The sequence below is a fragment of the Anabrus simplex genome, chromosome 2 (genome assembly GCF_040414725.1).
Source record: "Anabrus simplex isolate iqAnaSimp1 chromosome 2, ASM4041472v1, whole genome shotgun sequence".
NCBI lineage: Eukaryota > Metazoa > Arthropoda > Insecta > Orthoptera > Tettigoniidae > Anabrus > Anabrus simplex.
Window position 1 is genome coordinate 220,952,196 of NC_090266.1, and position 21,295 is coordinate 220,973,490.

The following is a 21,295-nucleotide window of genomic DNA, read 5'->3' on the forward strand; positions in this document are numbered from 1 at the left end:
TTCGAAAACTAAAAGTACACGTTTCTTTATGTTTAATAGAGATAACAAATACCATTTTTCACTTCTGTAACATGTTAAGTTTTTTTTAGATATACTGTAAATATTCTCATTTTAAAATTTCACCCCTTTTAAGTTCCCCTTAAGTGGAGTTTTCAAAAACAAATCGCCTATATTTCTTTACATTTACAGGAGATTTACACCCACTCTTTACGTCTGTAACATTTTACGTTTCCAAGATATTCTGTAGATATTCACCCCAATTTGTCACTCCTGTTTAACCGCCATTAATTGGCTTTTCCAAAAACTAAAAAATACGTGTTTCTTAATTTTTAAAGGAGATCCCATGTGCAAATTATCAGTTCTGTAATATCCTTAGTTTCTGAGATATGTGTATCCTCAAGGCATTCAACCCATTCTTCACCCTTTTACATCCCTCCTATTAGGATTTACAGAAAACAAAAAAAACGTGTTCCATTATTTTTAGAGGAGATTCTAACTACCAATTTTGATATCTGTAAATTTTAAAGTTTTAAGATGTAGACACACTCATTTTAAAAAATTCACCCCCCCTTTTCCCCCCTCAATATTTGGATTTTCCAAAAACGAAGAAATACGTGTTTCTTTACTTTTAAAGTAGATCCAAAATACCAATTTTCAGGTCTGTAATATCTTCCGGTTCTGAAATATAAGTAGCCTCATGAAAGGCATTCAACCCATTATTTACCCTTTTACACCCTTCCTATTGGGATTTTCCGAAAACAAAAGAATACGTGTTTCTTTATTTTTAAAGGAGATTCTAAATACCAATTCTTACATCTATAAACTTTAAAAGTTTTGAGATATAGATACACTCATTTTAAAATTTCACCCCCATTTTCACCCCCTTACCGAAGGAATATCCAAAAATCCTCTCTTAGCGAGCACCTACATCATAATATGAATATATCCCCAAAATTTCATTTCTTTATGTCCAGTAGTTTTGGCTCGGCGATGATGAATCAGTCAGTCAGGACAAGCTATTTTATATATATAGATATATGTGTAAAGAAGTGTAATCAGAGATAAGGCTGTTTGCAGATGATGTTATTCTGTACAGAGTAATAAATTAAAAGATTGTGAGCGGCTGCAGGGTAACCTCGATAGTGTTGTGAGATGGATGGTGGGCAATGGTATGATGATCAACGCGGTTAAAAGTCAGGTTGTGAGTTTCACAAATAGGCAAAGTCCTGTCAATTTTAATTACTGCGTTGATAGGGTGAAAGTTCCTTTTGGCGATCATTGTATGTACCTAGGTGTTAATATAAGAAAAGACCTTCATTTGGGTAATCCCATAAATATGATTGTTAATAAAGGATACATATCTCTGCACATGGTTATGAGGGTATTTAGGGGTTGTAAGGATGTAAAGGACACGGCGTATAAGTCTGTGGTAAGACCCCAATTAGAGTATGGTTCCAGTGTATGGGACCCTCACCAGGATCACTTGATTCAAGAACTGGAAAATATCCAAAGAAAGGCAGCTCAATTTGTTCTGGGTGATTTCCGACAAAAGAGTATCATTACAAAAATGTTGCAAAGTTAGGGCTGGGAAGTTTTGGGAGAAAGGAGACGAGCTGCTCGATTAAGTGGTTTGTTCCGAGCTGTCAGTGGAGAGATGGTGTGGGAGGACATCATTAGATGAATAAGTTTGAGTGGTGTCTTTAAAGTAGGAAAGATCACAATATGAAGATTAAGTTGGAATTCAAGAGGACAAATTGGGGCAAATATTTGTTTATAGGAAGGGGAGTTAGGGATTTGGAATAACTTACCAAGGGAAATGTTCAATTTTTTGCAATTTCTTTGAGATCATTTAAGAAAAGGGTAGGAAAACAACAGATAGGGAATCTGCCACCTGGGCGACTGACCTAAATGCAGATCAGTAGTGATTTGATTGATTGATTGATTGATTGATTGATACTTCTGTAATAGAACCAAAGAAAATAAATAGTGAATTAAGTTGAGTGTGAGAAATCATCTTCCAGGTTCTAGAGTTTTATCATAAGCTAGCGGGAATCCAGGTCGGCTGGTATAACATTACCTGACACTTGCTCATTCCTGAAAATGATAGTTATAAGCCAGGTATGACTCCACTAATGAAATAAGCTGATAACTGATTGAATTTACTTGACTAAACAAATCTTATTTAATTGATATGGCTCATAATTATAACCCAAAATTATACATAATAAAGTCATCAAGCAGTTAAATAGCTAGAAATTCCCACAATCCTGTATGAACACTCGCATTTATATTTCACTAAATACAATCCATTAATTTAGGGGGTCATTCTCACAACAACGTTAATAACACTCGCTGTTACCTATCTGTGAGAACTCGACACTACCACCTGTCTTAGATTTGGATACACTTATTAGCTAAGTTTCTCCCTAACTCTATTGCCGGGCTGAGTGGTTCTGACTGTCGAGGTGCCGGCCCTCTGACCCAGTTTGGCAGGTTCGATCCTAGCCCAGTCCAGTGGTATTCGAAGTTTCTCAAATACGCCAGCCTCATGTCCTTAGATTTTCTGGCATGAAAAAACTCCTGCAGGACTAAATTCTGGCACCTCAGCATCTTCAAAATCTGTAAAAGTAGTTAGTGGGACATAAAGCCAATAACATTAATTTCCTAACTCTATTTACACAATGCTTTTCTATCTTCTGGACCTCACAGCTGTTCATCACCATTACAGAGAATGGTTAATGCTTCCATGTGGATCCCCAAAAACATAATTTGGTGGAAGTTATGGCACCAATTTCACAGGTAATTCTGTACACAGTAAATACAAAGGCCGCACCTCAAATCACATCACTCGCTCAAACATTGATTCACAGGAGCTTACAGTCTATCTGAACAATTATATATAAAGTAACTTGTGCTGACTGACTGAGAGCCAAAACTACTAGATATAAAGAAATGAAATTTTGGGGATACATTCACATTAATATGTAGGTGCTCGCTAAGAGAGGATTTTTGGATATTCCGTCGCTAAAGGGGTGAAAAGGGGGGTGAAATTTTAAAATGAGTGTATCTGTATCTCAAAACTTTAAAAGTTTACAGATGTAAAAATTGATATTTAGAACCTCCTTTAAAAATAAAGCAAAGCCATCTCTGTACAGGCCTTAAAGGCCTTTGGAGGGGTGGAAGATAAAGGCTTCCACTATCTGCAAACTCGGCACTTGATGGGGTAGAGTGGTTAGCTCTAAGACCGGCTGCCTTTGCCCCCAGGAATTAACCTGGTACTCATTTTTGGTAGGCTGAGTGAACCTCAGGGCCATATACACCTCCAGAAGTGGAAATCTCATTTCTTAAATTTTACGACTTCCTGGCGGGGATTCGAACCCACGTCCTTCCGAGCGAACCAAGCACGCCTTTACTGCCTCGGCCAGGCAGCCCCTTTTAAAAATAAACACGTATTTCTTGTTTCCTGAAAATCCTAATAGGAGGGGTGAGAAAGGGCGAAAAAAGGGTTGAGTGCCTTTAATGAGGACACTTGTATCTCAGAAATTGAAGATATTACAGGTTGGTATTTGGGATCTCCTTTAAAAATAAAGAAACATGTATTTTTTTGTTTTTGGAAAATCCAATTAGTGGGGGTTAAACAGGAGTGACAAATTGGGGTAAATTTTTACAAACACTAAATCTACAGTATATCTCAGAAACGTAAAATGTTATAGACGTAAAAATTAGTATTTGGAATCTCCTGTAAAAGTAAAGAAACATAGGTGATTTGTTTTTGAAAAATCCACTTAAGGGGAACTAAAAAGGCAGTGGAATTTTAAAAGGATAATTTCTACAGTATATCTCAAAAACTTAACATGTTACAGAAGTGAAAAAGGTATTTTTTTATCTGTATTAAAAATAAAGAAAAGTGTAGTTTTAGTTTCCTGAAAAACCACTTGGGTAGGGAGGGGGGGTAAAAGTCTCTGAAAATGGGGATGAATTATTTTAATTAGGATACGGATATCTGAAAAGTTGAAGATGTTACAAACGTGAGAATTGGTATATGGATCTTCTTTGAAAACAAAGGAAAACGCGTTATGGGGGAAATCATTTTGGGGGGCGGAAGTGAAACTGAGTTGAATTCCTTTCATGGGGACACATATCTCAATCTGAAGATGCTAGAGTTGTGATAGTTGGTATTTAGACGATGCTTACTATTAAAGAAATTAGTATTTTTTGCCAGAAAATTCACTCTAGGTGGGTGGGGAGGCAGTGTGAAAGAAGTGGAAAAAAGAGAATTACTCCGTCTTTCCCGGTCATCATTCATTCCAGCAACATTCTCCAATATCATTTCATTTGTCATTCATTAATCATTGCCCCAGAGGAGTGCGACAGGCTTCTTCAGCCGGCACAATTCCTATCCTCGTCGCTAGATGGGGGCTTCATTCATTCCATTCCTGACCCGGTCGAATGACTGGAAAGAGGCTGTAGATTTTCGGTGTACTTATTCTGATCATAAACAGATCATTTTTAATCTTTCCTGGATTCATTTTCAGGAGGCATCTTTTCCTTTGGAGAATGTTCTTAGATTACAGTAGATTATCCTGGCATATACATAAAAATTCAAACACATTGGAGATAAACGATAGGAATGATATTGACCGTGCTATTGTTCACCTCTCTAATAAGGTCAATAATACACTGAAGTATATCATTCGTATCGCCAGAAATCCCGCGCATCTTGCCTACGCGCGACAATGGTGCTGGCCATATTGTCAGTAGATGTATTTTACCGCCAAGTAGCGGTCTTGCATCTTGCTGTGGGGTCCAGAAAATAAATAACAATAAGAAGAAGAAGAATCTGGACAGTCGTCAAAATGTGCGGACCGCTTTGGAAACAGGTTCTGGCCGTGTAATTATTACGAATGCAGTCCGGTTGCGGGTTCAGTACCAGCAAGGCACCCAAGACGACACCACGCCGGATCTCCTCAGGGATTTGATCCATATTAAGAATGCTTATATGAAAAGATGGCAAAGATTTAGGGCACCAACTGACCGGGTGGAATACCTGGACCTAGCCCGGGAAGTACGAAATCGATTGCTGGAAAGAAAGATTGAAAAATGGGACGAACTTTGCCGTAATCTCTCAGAAAACGAGTCAGATCGTGAATTTTGGCGGATTATATATAAAACATTAGGCATTCGGTTATAAATTTCAGTATAGTACTGTAGCGAAGCTAGTCTATATATATATATATATATATATATAAAATAACTTGGCCAGAGTGATTGACTGATTCATCATCACCGAGCCAAAACTACTGAACATAAAGGAATGAAATTGTGACAATTCGTTCATATTACAAAGTAGGTGCTCGCTAAGGGAGGATTTTTGGATATACCATCGCTAACGGGGTGAAAAGGGGGGTGAATTTTTAAAATGAGTGTATCTATATCTCGAAAACTGAACAGTTTAAAGACATGAAATTTGGTATTTGGAATCTCCTTTAAAAGTAAAGGAACACGTATTTTTTGTTTTTGTAAAATCCAATTAATGGGGGTTAAACAGGAGTGACAAATGGGGTGAATTATTAGACATTTTTAAAATTAGTGTATCTATATCTCAAAACTTTAAAAGTTTACAGATGTAAAAATTGGTATTTAGAATCTCCTTTAAAAATAAAGAAACGCATACTTTTTTGTTACTAAGGGAGTGAAAAGGAGGTGAAATTTTTAAATGAAAATATTTATATCTCAAAAACTTAAATGTTTACAGACGTAAAACTTGGTATTTGGAATCTCCTTTAGAAATAAGAAAACGCGTGTTTTTTTTTTTTTTTGCAAAATCCCATTAAGGGGGTGAAAAACTGGGGGGAATGGTTGAATACCTTTTATGAGGATACTTATATCTCAAAAACTAAAGATACTGCAGACATGAAAACTGGTAATTGGAATCTCCTTTAAAAATAAAGAAGCACGTATTCCTTCCTTTTTGAAGAATCCAATTAATAAGGGGTGAAATGGAGTAACAAACGGGGTGGAATTTAAAAAAGTATATATCTAGGCCTACAAAATATCTCAGACAATTTACATACTTGAAAACTAGTACTTGGAATCTCCTTTAAAAGTAAAGAGACATAGATTTTTTTTTTTTTTTGGAAAATCCACTTAAGGGGAACAAAAAAAGGGGTAAATTTTTAGAATGAGCATATCTACAGTATCTCTCGAAAACTTAACATGTTACAGAAGTGAAAATTGGTACTTTTAATCCCTTTCAAAAATAAGAAACACGTATTTTGTTTTCGGAAAAACCACTTGGGGGAGGGGCGGCTAGAAAGTGCTGAAAAGTAGGTTGAATTCTTTTTATTAGTATACTTATTTCAAAAACTGGCGACGTTACAGCCATAAAAATTGGTGGTTGGAGTCTCATATAGAAATGCATATTTTTTTTGTTTTCGGAAAGTCCGCATAGGCGGGGTGATTAAATTGAAAACCGGGCGAGTTGGCCGTGCGCGTAGAGGCGCGCGGCTGTGAGCTTGCATCCGGGAGATAGTAGGTTTGAATCCCACTATCGGCAGCCCTGAAAATGGTTTTCCGTGGTTTCCCATTTTCACACCAGGCTGTACCTTAATTAAGGCCATGGCCGCTTCCTTCCAACTCCTAGGCCTTTCCTATCCCATCGTCGCCATAAGACCTATCTGTGTCGGTGCGACGTAAAGCCCCTAGCAAAAAAAAAAATTAAATTGAAAAATTAGTTAAATTATTTATAGGAGTCTACATATATCTCAAACTATAGATGTTGCAGACATGAATATTGGTGTTTGGATTCCCCTTTAGAAGTAAAGTAACACATATTCCTTTGATTTCGGAAAACTCAATTAAGGGGTGAAAGAATTGAAAAATGTATTGAATTATTTGTATGAGAATACTTATATCTTATGAAAAGTTAAGTTGATACAGACATGGGAATTGGTATTTGGAATCGTCTTTAATAATAAAGAAACACGTCTTCTTTTGTTTTCGGAAATCCACTTACGGGGGAAAAGAATTGAAATAATCGTTGAATTATTTCTATGAGGATACTTATTTCTCTAAAAGATAAGGATGTTACAGATGTGAAACTTGGTATTTGGAATCTCCTTTTTAGAAAACATGTATTTTTAGTTTTCGGAAAATAAACTTTGGGGGGGGGGGGGGAGGGGTGAAAATAAGTAAAGGAGGAATTGAATTCTGTTTAAGAGGATACTTATATCTCAGAAACTGAAGATGTTACAGACGTGAAATTTGGTATTTTGAATCTCCTTTAAAAGAAAAAACACATACTTTTTTGTTTTCGGAAAATCCACTTAAGGGGTTGAAAAAGAATTGAAAAAGTGGGTGATTTTGAAAATGAGTTCCGTTATATCTACAGTATGTGTTAAGAACTTAACATGTTACAGACAGGAAACTTGGTATTTGGAATGTCCTTTAAAAATACAGGAACACGTACTTTTTGTTTTCGGAAAAGGCACTTAACGTGGGGTGAAAAGAAGTGAAGAAAAAGGTGAATAATTTTTAACGAGGATGCTTATATCTCACAAACTGATGATCTTACAGACGCGAAAATTAGTATTTGGAATCTCCTTTAAAAGTAAAGGAACATGTATTTCTTTTTGTTTAAAAAAAAATGGGAAGGGCTGATAAAGGGGTTAAATTCTTTTATGGGGATTCTTATAGCCTATCTCAAAAAATGAAAATGTTACGAAGTGGAGATAAATATTTGGAATCTACTTTTAAAATAAACTTTTTTTTTTTCGATTTGAGGTAGGACTGTCTCTCATATGTACAGTTCTATGTTGCATGGTCATCTTAGCCACAAAAGGCAATAACACAAACGTGGTTTACAAAGCGTTTCCAGGGTAAATGAAACTCAATTTGTCGGTGAATGTTTATACTTCAGGGATTTTCAGATAATGTTTTAGTACAGTACCGAGGAACAATTGCTTTCATTATCTTATGAAATCCACGCGAGCGAAGCCGCTGGTAACTGCTAGTCTATATATATAAAAGAACAAGTCCTGACTGACTGACTGACTGACTGACTGACCGACTCGTTCATCATCGCAGAGCCAAAACTACTGGGCTTAAGGAAATTAAATTTTGAGGATACATTTGTATTACAATGTAGGTGCTCGCTAAGGGAGGATTTTTGGATATTCCATCGCTAAGGGGGTGAAAACGGGGGGTGAATTTTTAAAATGTGTGTGTGTGTGTGTGTGTGTGTGTGTGTGTGTGTGTGTGTGTGTGTGTGTGTGTGTGTGTGTGTGTGTGTGTGTATCTCAAAACTTTATAACTTTACAAATGTAAAAATTGGTATTTAGAATTTCCTTTAAAAATGAGGAAACATGTATTTTTTTGTTTTCAGAAAATCCCACTAGGAGGGATGAAAAAGGGGTTGAATGCTTTTTGAGGATAATATCTAAAAAATTACAGGTGTTACAGACATGGAAATCTTTATTTTTAATCGCCTTTTAAAAACACGTATTTTTTTTTCTTTATAAAGGAGAGGGCTGTTTCTCACATGGAATGTTATGTTGTATGATCCAGAGTTAGCTCTGCCAGTAGCCAGGTCATCTTAGCCCCAAAAGGCAATACCATAAATGTGTTTGCAAAGAGGTACTGGGGTAAATGAAACTCAGTTTTTCGGTGAGTTTTTATACCTTAGGAATTTTCATAAAATGTCTTAGTGCAGTAGTGAGGAAAGATTACTTTGATCAAATTACGGAATCCATGTGAGCAAAGCCGCGGATAACACACACACACACACACACACTCTCTCTCTCTCTCTCTCTCTCTCTCTCTCTCTCTCTCTCTGTGTGTGTGTGTAACGTCCTGACTGACTGATTTAATCATCCCCAAGCCAAAACTGTTTGACTTTAAGAAATGAAATTTTGAGAATACATTTATATTACATTGTAGGTGCTCATTAAGGGAGGATTTTTGTATATTCTATCGCTAAGCAGTTGAAAAGGGGCGGGGGGTATGAATTTTTAAAATGAGTGTGTATCTCAAAACTGAACAGTTTAGAGACATAAACATTTCAATTTAAACATTTCAATTTCAATTTGACGCAATCTGGCTGTCTGCTCGTCAATTTTGATGTTCCATTTTACTCTAGGCCTACTAGATGGCAGACCGACGAAACTCTCTTGGGCTCTCTTGAGTTTAAAGACATGAAAATTGGTATTTGGAATCTTCTTTAAAAATAAACACATTTTTTTGTTTTTGGAAAATCTATTTAAAAGGATGTAAATAGGAATGACAAAGGGTTCAATTTTTAAAATAAGTATATCTCAAGTGTAACATGTTACAGACGTGAAAATTGATATTTGGCATTTCCTGTAAAAGTAAAGGGACACTCACAATTTTTCTGAAGATCCACAAACGGGGAAGTGTTAAAGGGGGTGAATTTTTAAAATGAACATATCTGCAGTCTATCTCAAATTTACTACATATTACAGACATGAAAATCGGTATTTTTAATCTCTTAAAAATAAAGTAACACGCCTTTTTTTGTTACGAAAGAAAACCTATGGGGGTGGACTGAAAGGACTGAAAAAGGAGTTGATTATTTTTTAGGATAAAAAAAATATGAAGTGGACTTAAAACAATACACCCTTAAGGGGGTTTTGACTGGGGCACGTTGGGGGTGAGGAATGATGACTAAAAACATGCATTTTCATGAAACCGTTTGAATTATGAAGTTGAAATTTCAAATGATATCCTAGGTATTAAATAACGGAAGGTTTGAAACAAATTTAGCCACCCAGAGAATTAAATGGGGTTAAGATCCCAAAGCAAATATATTCATTTCTTCCTCCAAAATGATTTAACGTACGAAAACAAAATTCCAAATACTGGTATATACACTGACTGACAGAGCAAATGCAACACCATGAAGGAGTGGTCAGAACTTTATGCCAATTGCAGGGTAGACTGACGTCACTGAGGTATGCTCATGATGTGAAATGTGCCGCTGTGCTGCGCACGTAGCGAACGATAAATGGGACACGGCGTTGGCGAATGGCCCACTTCGTACCATGATTTCTCAGCCGACAGTCATTGTAGAACGTGTTGTCGTGTGCCACAGGACACGTGTATAGCTAAGAATGCCAGGCCGCCGTCAACGGAGGCATTTCCAGCAGACAGACGACTTTACGGGGGGTATGGTGATCGGGTTGAGAAGGGCAGGTTGGTCGCTTCGTCAAATCGCAGCCGATACCCATAGGGATGTGTCCACGGTGCAGCGCGTGTGGCGAAGATGGTTGGCGCAGGGACATGTGGCACGTGCGAGGGGTCCAGGCGCAGCCCGAGTGACGTCAGCACGCGAGGATCGGCGCATCCGCCGCCAAGCGGTGGCAGCCCCGCACGCCACGTCAACCGCCATTCTTCAGCATGTGCAAGACACCCTGGCTGTTCCAATATCGACCAGAACAATTTCCCGTCGATTGGTTGAAGGAGGCCTGCACTCCTGGCGTCCGCTCAGAAGACTACCATTGATTCCACAGCATAGACATGCACGCCTGGCATGGTGCCGGGCTAGAGCGACTTGGATGAGGGATTGGCGAAACGTCGTGTTCTCCGATGAGTCACGCTTCTGTTCTGTCAGTGATAGTCACCGCAGACGAGTTTGGCGTCGGCGTGGAGAAAGGTCAAATCCGGCAGTAACTGTGGAGCGCCCTACCGCTAGACAACGCGGCATCATGGTTTGGGGCGCTATTGCGTATGATTCCACGTCACCTCTAGTGCGTATTCAAGGCACGTTAAATGCCCACCGCTACGTGCAGCATGTGCTGCGGCCGGTGGCACTCCCGTACCTTCAGGGGCTGCCCAATGCTCTGTTTCAGCAGGATAATGCCCGCCCACACACTGCTCGCATCTCCCAACAGGCTCTACGAGGTGTACAGATGCTTCCGTGGCCAGCGTACTCTCCGGATCTCTCACCAATCGAACACGTGTGGGATCTCATTGGACGCCGTTTGCAAACTCTGCCCCAGCCTCGTACGGACGACCAACTGTGGCAAATGGTTGACAGAGAATGGAGAACCATCCCTCAGGACACCATCCGCACTCTTATTGACTCTGTACCTCTCCGTGTTTCTGCGTGCATCGCCGCTCGCGGTGGTCCTACATCCTACTGAGTCGATGCCGTGCGCATTGTGTAACCTGCATATCGGTTTGAAATAAACATCAATTATTCATCCGTGCCGTCTCTGTTTTTTCCCCAACTTTCATCCCTTTCGAACCACTCCTCCTTGGTGTTGCATTGTCACTGTCAGTCAGTGTATTTTAAATCCTAGGTGTGAAATAGGAAATATTTTTTAACATTCTACCTTGAGGTCGCAGAATCCCTGTCGATGAGCTAACTTGGCTAGGAAAGTCCAAAGAAAAAAGAACGAACAACAATCAGTACTAAATGCTGTGAGACACGGAACAGGCAGTCACCATACAACCTCGGATAACACCAAACTGACAAACAGCAATTGGAGGGACATACAAGATAAACTAAGCAACAACTTTTAAATATGATCGTTGATTTACGTCCCTTTCAATCATGCCTTATTAAATCCATTATTTCAACATACTGACGTCAATAAGAGCATATTTATTCAACAGCATTTGCCGAGGTCAAATGACAACAAGCATTCAAATTTCTTGAAGACCAACATTCATCCTGTCACAAGTTCAATCATCAAATTGACGAGATATTTGAATCTTTATAGACTTATCCACATGGGATAAATAACCATTCTACCAGATCTCATTGCCAAGAAAATCTTCAAATTTAGCTCTTAAGATTGATTTTCACGTCTTTCTAAGATTTTAGACATGCTACTTGTTTTAAATATTTTAGAATTCATTCTTCCACAATTTTAATGTATCTTTCCTATTATGGCATGTATCCAAAGATTCTGTATTTTATGATATTCTAAGAGAGTAAGTTTTAAGTTTGTGAAAATAGTCAAATAGTTCTTAAGTCATATGAACATAACCATTCTTTGAGATTCAGATTTGGCTGATGCTTTGTAAGGGAGCGAAACATGTCCCACATAAAACTTTTTAACTAATGAAGATATTTTAAATGTGACAACATTATACTGTAATGTATTGAATAGGTGGATCATATTAAAACTTTGTTATTGTAAATCAACAGATTTCAATACGGATTAAAACATGAGATTAGTCACTCGCAAAGCCCTGAAGATAGTTTTCCGTGGTTTCCCATTTTCTCACCAGGCTGTACCTTCAATTAAGGCCACGGCCGCTTCCTTCCCATTCCTAGGCCTTTCCTATCCCATCGTCGCTATAAGACATCTGTGTCGGTGTGACGTAAAGCAAATAGCATTAAAAAATATATATATATATATTAGGTCCAAGTACAGATCCTTGTTGGATGCCTGTAATTTTACTCCTCTCTGATGTTTTATTGTTTAACACTACATGCCAATGTCTATTTGCGAGGTATGAGTAGAACAGCTGTAATGCAGCAGAATCGGGGTGAAGTCCTACAACTTGGCTAACAAGATGTCAATATTAAGAGTGTCAAATGCATATCTGGGTTCTAGGAGAGTTTGAAGTGTAAATTTCCTGTCTGTACCATTTCTGATAATGCTGTCCGTAATTCTAAATAGGGCTGTCACAGTGCTGTGTTGCTATGTCCTTTCCCAAAACCTGATTGAAGGGGATCAAACGGTGAATATTTTTCCAAATATTGCATCAGTTATCCATGTATTAGCTTTTCTAGGGCTTTAGAGAGGTCTGAAAATATGGATACAGGATGAAATTCTGGTACGGCTTTTGCAGGAGACTTGGCATGTGAACAATAAATTCATCTTTTCATTTGCTGCAAAATAACCAGTGGTGGATAGCATTTAGTACTGATTGTTGTTCGTTGTTCTTTTTCTTTGGACTTTCTTAGCCAAGTAATTATCTAGCTCATTGACAGGGATTTTGCAACCTCAAGAGGGATATTGGACCTTTGTGATGATCATACGGTTTACCAGTTCTTTGATTGGTGTTGTTTCCAATTGATTCTACTGTTTGTTATTACCTAAACATTTCTTGTTACGGATCTGTTTCTGGGAATTCAGTGTTTTTCACATGCAGCTTATCTGGTGATGAGGTTTGCTTATAACCTTGATACTGTGTATCACGATGCGCCCATTATAGATTTTAGGTCAGTTGTCAACTAAGGATGGCTGGTCCGGAGAACTTTGCTCTTCTCTTAGGTGCAGGTTTGTCATAATATTTTCAAAATTAAATTATCCCAAACACTGTTGAATGCATCGTGTTTCAGTTGCTGCCAGTCCTTGTTTTTTAAATCTCTGTAAGTCACAAATTTTGGCTGGAATTTAGAAACACACAGTGAGTAAGCTAAGTAAATAAGGTCTTCAGTAGAAATATCATTTGAGGAATTTGTTTGTAGATTTTTTGTTGTCATGAGGATCAAAGTATCTAAAGTTCAGGTATGAATGTGGTTTGCTGGTTCAAGAAGCAACACCGTACATTACTTGAAGATGTTTATTTGCGTATGTTTGTATTGATTTTTAATTTATGCTTTTTTTATGTATGGTATTTCTTCAGCATTATGTTGTGTGTTGGAATTTATTTAGTAATGTCACATTGATCTACTTTCAGTGCAATGTTTTCAAATCCTCCTTTGTCACCATATAATCAAGCAGAGCTTGGTACCCCAGAAACAAATGAGACTGAAAATTATGAAGCATTGCTGAATCTAGCAGAGAGGCTGGGTGAAGCCAAACCACGAGGACTTTCAAAGGCAGAAACTGAGCAGCTACCTTCCTACAAGTAAGTTCCCTAACATCTGTGTTTGTATTAACATAATTGAAACTAACTGTTCCAGAAGAAGTAAATACATATTTTTTTCTGACCTTTAACAGCCAGAAAGTGAAGGTCTTTTTAGCCATACTCAATTATTCTGCATATATCAGTAAGGTATTCATTTAACAAAACAGAAAGTAGTAGTTTTTGAACTTAATGTAGTCATCCCTTCCTCAACTTAAAAGTTGCTTCTTTCACTGTAAGACCTTACTGAATACTGTTAAGATATCATTGATATTACTGCGCAATAGTAGGACCAGGTAGTTTTTCTGGCTAGAAATTAAAGTTTGAATTCTTGAATTGACAGAAATATCCATTTTTAAAAGGGAAGGGTCTTATCTATTTTCATTACATACTTGTTTCATAAAATGTTTGTCTTTAGTCAACTGATGTACATTGAAATAATTCCAGTTGCACTCATTATGCAGGGTAATTATAACTTCATGTGCATCATTTTGAGGATATAATCCTTACCATGTGTGATAAGTTCAATTTAATTTTTCTGTATTGATGGTTTATGACTCACAATTACAGAGTTGTCGAACGTTCCTACCTAATCAGTACAATATAGTATGATACAATTGTGAGTCGTAATCCTTGCAAAGTGACTACATGGTTTGAGTTGTGTAGCTATCAGGTTGCATTCAGGAGATAGTGGGTTCGAATTCCCCTACCAGCAGCCCTGAAGATGGTTTGCATTGTTTCCCATTTGCACACCGTGCAAATGTTGGGGCTTTACCTTAAATAAGGCCACAGTTGCTTCCTTTCCTATCCCATCGTCACCTTAGGACCTATCTGTGCCAGTGCAACATAAAGCATACCTGCCAAATTTCCCGATTTAGGCGGGAGACTCCTGATTTTCAACAGTTTTCCCCACCTCCCGATTATTCTATTTTTTCTTCCGATTTTTAGCTTTTTTCTTCTTTTTGCCTTTTTTTCTTCTTTTTTTTTTTTGTGAACTTGAAAAAATTGTTTTCAAATCCCGCCATTTCAGCTTTTTTTACGCCTGTGGTTGGAAGTCCTTTGCTCATTGGCCACTTTCAAACAAAATATCGTTTATTAATGTGAGAAATTTGCGCGAATGTGCGATGATTATTGAAACCTGTATATTGCGACGCGTCTATCGATTTTCAATCTCTCCTTCTTGCGTGCTATGCTTGTGTTCGTTCACATCAGTCTAGTCTATTCTAGAGAATAGTCACCAGATATGGAGTCTTTTTTAGTAATTTAGTGACAATTTCAATGAAAATGACTAGTGACTTTTCTAGAGATTTTAGGAGCCATTTGGAGACAAATTTAATTTTAATTTATCTCAATATAAATAAAATAAGTCTTTACATTGCTCAGAATTCAAAAACCATGATATTTCTGTTGTGGCCCCAGCAACAAGGAGAAATGCAAATTTTTATTTTCCGTAATGTCTGTATGTACTGTATGTATTGAACCCTTGGGGTCCATATAGGATACCTACCTTCCTTACCTATCAGCATTTGGCATGAGATCTGTCTCTTGGGTCTTTAACGGGTTCTTCATCACTTACTGAGAAGGCGGGTTTCAGTAATCTAAATCTATCTACCAAATGAAAGATCCAGTCTAAGAAAAATTGTGATTTATTTAAGAATTGTTTAACTTGGAAAAAAAAAAAAATGAACTTATCTTGTTCGATCAACATAATCGACCATAATTACAACGCAGAGGAGAGAGATACTGGTTTTAGGAGTTTAACTTAACTGCCTGATGGGCATCCTTACTAGAAACCACTGTCACAAGTTAAGAACGAAGAAAAGAGTCTGGAAATCCTTAAATTCGGCTTTCATGTGAGACTACATGTACCATCATAATGATTCGTGACGGTCCAGCCCTCGTAACACGAACTCTGGACTCTTGGTATAATTAAGGCAGTCCAATCGGTATGTGCCACACAGTGGTTGTACGGCATGGACCCTTAATTGAATTGGTGTGACCTGCGACTACGTCATGGACAGACATCTAACTTTGCAATTTACATTGAAGTCATTGTGGATGATGACTGCAAGGAAAATGATGCTATAATATCATATGGCCTTAATCTAAGTTACCGAGGTTGATGCCCCCATGACCATACAATTTTCTATGCTGAAGGCTAAACACAATTAAGTTAAAGTAGTTAATGACCAAGGTTTTCACTTTAATAATCCCAGCACATTTAATGCTCAATCAATCAATCAATGTCAAACAATACAATAACAACAACAACGCTCGCAACACTTTGTGGCAGTAAAATCTTTTGCATTCGGATATGTCCCCTTAATCGTTATGTTAACAATCGAACTTTCCCAGCAAAATAAACTAACATTTCCAGAATACATTCTCAAGTTAATCACTTGGCTGTAACCCCTCAGCGCCGACCCCTATACGTGGTATAGACCCTCTTTTCTTCCGTAGCCGCCGACCACTATACGTGGTATAGACTCGCACATGGATTTGCATATACGGCTATAGCGCAAAGAGTTTTGGAGTTATGGATATGCAAATTGTTTTGTTTCCAAGAAGAAATTTTGGGGTTTATAAGTGTTATAAAGAATTTAACATCGTTAAAATTTAGTTGTTTTTGCAATGATAACTATTTGCCAAGTAAGTCTGAGCACTAATCTCTGCTTTTTAAAGTCTGTTTGCTCATTCTTTCTCACAGAATAAAATAAAGAAATGATGATCTGAGAAGTTTGTCTTTTCACGTTATGTTCTTTACTCTATACATTGAGAGTGTGGTTTATTTATTATATTTGACTTGTAATATTTTCGTAACTCTCCACGAGCACTCTGTGTAGGTATCAATTAGTGGTACTTTCTGTCATAAGATACGAGAACCTGTTGTGCATGGTATATATCTCGTTTGGAAGACGATGTCTCGATCTTTTATCTGAAATATTTATCGAGTTTGTTTAGTCATAAATGTTATTCCCCTCATTTAGTTTCGTCCTGAAGCTTTCGGTCTCACTGCAGCTTCATCAGACCGTGTGACGCGCCGTGCTCACTGGCTGGCTCCAGCCGTGGTTTGACTGACAATAGTGTGCTTGAAATATTGTATAAATCAGATGAAAGTTTAGTCGGAAGTAATAGTGACGGTATTAGCAGCTGTGATAATGAAATAGGTGATGTGGCTGTGGCGGATGAACTGGTAAATGATGAGCGACGATGAGGAGGAACAAGTATTTGGAAATTAGGTGTGGGAGACTGTGGATAATTATACAGGTCAAAGGGAAGTTTTCAACAGTGAATTTGGATTCCAAAATTCTCTAATTATATTCAGACATCGCAAGGTCAAACATTGAGCAGTCATCTTATCTGGTTCAGCTGGTGGAAGGTTTCTTTACAAAATGCGCTCGCTCGGGCAGAGAAAAAAATATTTAAGGCCAGCGCGCATCAGATAATACAGTTCCAAGGTTGTAGGAAAGACATTTTATCAGGAAATTAGCACCCGAGAGTGAGAAATCCAAATCTCAGAGACGTATCGAGTGTTGAAAACACAGCAAAAAGATGTTGGTGTACTGTGTTGTGTAGAAAAAGAGACCCGGTAAAAAACATGTTTTTGAACATTCTTTTTCAGTGCTGGATGACAGTCCTTTCAGCGGGCCACGGTATGCTATCCCACACAAATATGCCAAGGCAGTTGACGATCAGATACAAGCTATGTTAGCCGATGGGATTATTGAAGTGTCAAATAGCCAGTATTTAAATTCTTTAATCGTTCTGCCTAAGTGTGATGGAAGCGTTAGACTTTGTATTTATGTGAGGGATATGAATAGACATATTTGTGCTGTCCAGTTAATATCGCAGACAATTGAAGGGTTAATTCAGGGCTTTCAGGGTTAAAAAAAAAATGGTTTTCATCTGTTGATTTAAGAAGTAGTTTTTGGCAGATTCCTTTAAGAGTGGAGGACAGGCCTCTGACAGCATTTAGTCATAAGTACAGCTTGTATCGGTTTCAGCGCGTTCCCTACGGGACGAAGACAAGTTCTGCAGCCTTAATTAGAGCATTAAATATTGCATTAGGTGATGATCCAGGTGTTTTGGCCACGGCTTTTATTAATGATCTGGCTGGAGTTTTATATCAAGGACCTTATCATATACATAAGAAACTAGGACCTTGTGCTTATAAATTATCTGACGGCGATTGCATTTTACTGGGTTCGTACAGCATTAGGAGTTTACGTAAATATATCACGAGTCCGGTGGACTTTCCGTAGAGCTGGAATATAGGTCAGTGGGACAGGCCACGCTTATCTCTTACATAATATACACCTGTCGCAGCGAGGAGTGACCGCTCTCTGGAAGGTGGAGTTTCCCAAGTTTTGTTTTGCTTGCTACACGATGTGTGTGTATACGATTGACACAAATTCATTACCAAGTTTACGTCTGTTCTCTTTATGTAATGCCATGTATGGGTAATCTAGTATTTGATTTAATATAACGAGGATCATTAATATTGCAGATAAAGATTTGTAAATTCTCCGTAGACTAAATTATGTCTTCATAAAGACTTGCAATAATTTTACCCTAGGCTAAAACCACGTGAGTGTGTTAGCATGTGTAAAGTGATAGTCATACAGCAAGAACGTATTAAACACTTGAAAGAGTAATACGATACATTTTGTTTGTGTAAATTTTGTACAGATCTAAATTGAATCGTCAAGTGTTGCATACACTGGATTCATAAAATCAGCAAGAGATGACGAACATTTGAGAAAGTGAGACATCAGAAATTCGCTAAGTTATAATATTGGTGTTTTTTTTTAAAGGAAATTTTGAAGTGTTCAGTATTATCTGTTGTAATTAAGTTGTAGGTGGAATCATCAAGATGTAATTTTGTAAAATATTATGTTGTAAAATGCTTTAAAAACGAGTGAAACGTAAGTGGCAAAGTGTAGGTGTGAGCCCTCAACGGAAGTGCTACTTGTTTCAGGCTCAGAGGGGCGAATGTGATGTTTGGAACATCACAGCATGTGATAAATTATTGAACTGTAATTAATTGATAAGATGTATATATTTAATCACTGATAGGTCATTTTTAAATTTATATATAGGGTTTTAATCGTCCATTTCACATTTCATTTCTTTGTATCGCGGCTATAACGTATTCTGAACAAACCCCATATTGGGTAAAGTATTTCAACATCGTTCATATTAATAGCTTGCAGTAAATTTTCCAATAGCCGTTGTGAGGTGTCCATAGTCAGCAGGATAATTTCAGCCCATTTTCAGGAAAAGTACGTCATCAAGTTTACGAGAGACCTTACCCTCTCCACCTCGTGAAGAGACAGTTGATACATTATGAACGCCCACTTTTCGAACTTCGCTACCTGACGCTTTATTTCAGCGGGAAAGTTCAGCCTATGTGAATGAACGTAAGGAACCAACGTGATGGATTCACAGCAATGCGTAGGAGAAGGGATGAGACCTCGAATCTTACTGGACCATGTGATATGGCTGATGGAAGGAGACTTTTGAACCTATATACGTCGAAGACAAGAGCTGGAGAGGATATTCTTATTCTCACTCTGACACTGAGACACTCTTGGAAGACACTCTTACTACGATTCTACGTCTGCACATCGGAGATTATTTTAACTTAGTTCAGTTCTCATCTACTCATCTACTCAAAAATTACTCTCATTGGGACTTTTTATCTCAATGACGAGAGGTATAGTCAACGGGAGACTGGTTTTGACTAGTACAGGGAAGGAGAGCTTTTATTATGAATTTAGCTACGCTACTGTTCTGTAATACAGAAGAATAAAAGTGTATTCTCTCCATGAACATAACCCATGGTGGTTTTGCATTTAAAATTAGGACTCATTACGACTTTATGTAAGGAGTACAGTAGGAAGTGTTAAAGGCAGGAAAAGCAGAGGTAGGACTGGAATCCAACAACAGATGACGCAGCTGGTACGAGAGATCCACCCATCATCAGCTTCAAGATAAGAGTCTACATATGGTAAGCTAAAGGCGTAAGTTACTGCAAGTCTTCGCAACAGTTCATTTTCTTAGAGTTAATTTCATTCCATTTTTCTTTTGTTTCCGTAAGTTCAGATTTCGTTAATACCCCGTTAGTCGCATTTTTCATCCTAATAAATAGCTGTTTTAATTTGTATTTTATGAAATGATTATTAATGATCCTTAAATTCCAAGTTAGTGTACTTAATGGTTAGTGTCCCATCACCCTACCCCTGGGAGTTTTTTAGTCTCATGACGTATTATTATTATTATTATTATTATTATTATTATTATTATTATTATTATTATTATTATTATTATTATTATTATTGTTTTCAAGCCATAAGCTTGAGGGCTGGCGCCCATGGGATATTGTTTATTGAGAAACAATGAAATATAATTTATTTATATTACTATTAAAGTGACCGGCTACGTTATAATACTGTCGCACATCTGTGGGCAGAGTAGGTACGTCACAAATGGTCAGCATAAATGCCTTTGATTGATTTAAATAATCTACCCTTAATCCCATGGTCCCCCATTACAGCAAACCTTTTTTCTGTCTGTACTGTCATGCCTTCTCTTGTTCTACAAAACAAACATAACTGTCTATAACCTCTCATAGCATTTTTCAGTTGCTTTGCACATATTTAAAATCTGATCCCCTCTGTGCTCTGAAAACCTCACTGGTTTTCATCTAACTCCACAGATTGCACCGTCCCTTCCATAATATCAGTGAATACCTTGCCTGGTATACTGACCAATGAGATACCTCAGTAGTTGTTCCCTTGCTTATAGATGGGTGCTTTTGTCCAATCGATATGTACTTTACTAACACTCCATGCTAATCTTATTACTCTCTGAAGCTATTTCTTCTCTGCCTTCCCACTGTATTTCATCATTTCAAGTCTAATTTAATCTGTTCCTGTAGCTGTGCATCAATGTAGTTTAATTACCATCCTTTCCAACATTGGTTATTTAATTTCTTGTGCTTTTTTTTTCATGCAAATTTTATTTCCTTTTTTATCATTAGCAGTTGTGTTTGAGATTTGTAGTATTCTAAGTGCAAGATTTGTTTTGAAAAACTGAATAGATTAGAAGTTCTATTCATTGCATTGATACTGAAAAGAATGGTTTCCTTCTTAACAAAATAATGCAATAACAGTGATGACAGCATATCTCTGTCGTTTGTTGCAAAACCACTGTGTCCTCTCTGTGCATGTCTGGACACTGCTGTAACAATCCTTGTACATTGCTTGCATATATTCTATAATATCTTTTCCTAATCCTCTCCATTCCATTGCTTTCGGAACTACATTCCGGCACCTTGGCGTCTCTAAAAACCGTAAAAGTAGTTAGAAAATTTATTGGTGGCATGCCTAGCAAGTAGTATTATTACAATTTGTTTTACGTCGCACCGACACAGATAGGTCTTATTGAGACGATGAGATAGGAAAGGGCT

At 37.6% G+C, this 21,295-nt stretch overlaps 1 protein-coding gene across 1 annotated transcript in view; it reads left to right on the forward strand.

The window, feature by feature from the left end:
- The window catches only part of LOC136864016 (RING finger protein 44), a 344,632-nt gene that overhangs the window by 266,347 nt on the left and 56,990 nt on the right, over positions 1-21,295 (forward strand). The window contains exon 11 of the mRNA XM_067140516.2: positions 13,657-13,827. Within this exon, the coding sequence (XP_066996617.2) occupies positions 13,657-13,827 (171 nt within the window). The remainder of the gene's footprint in view (positions 1-13,656; positions 13,828-21,295) is intronic.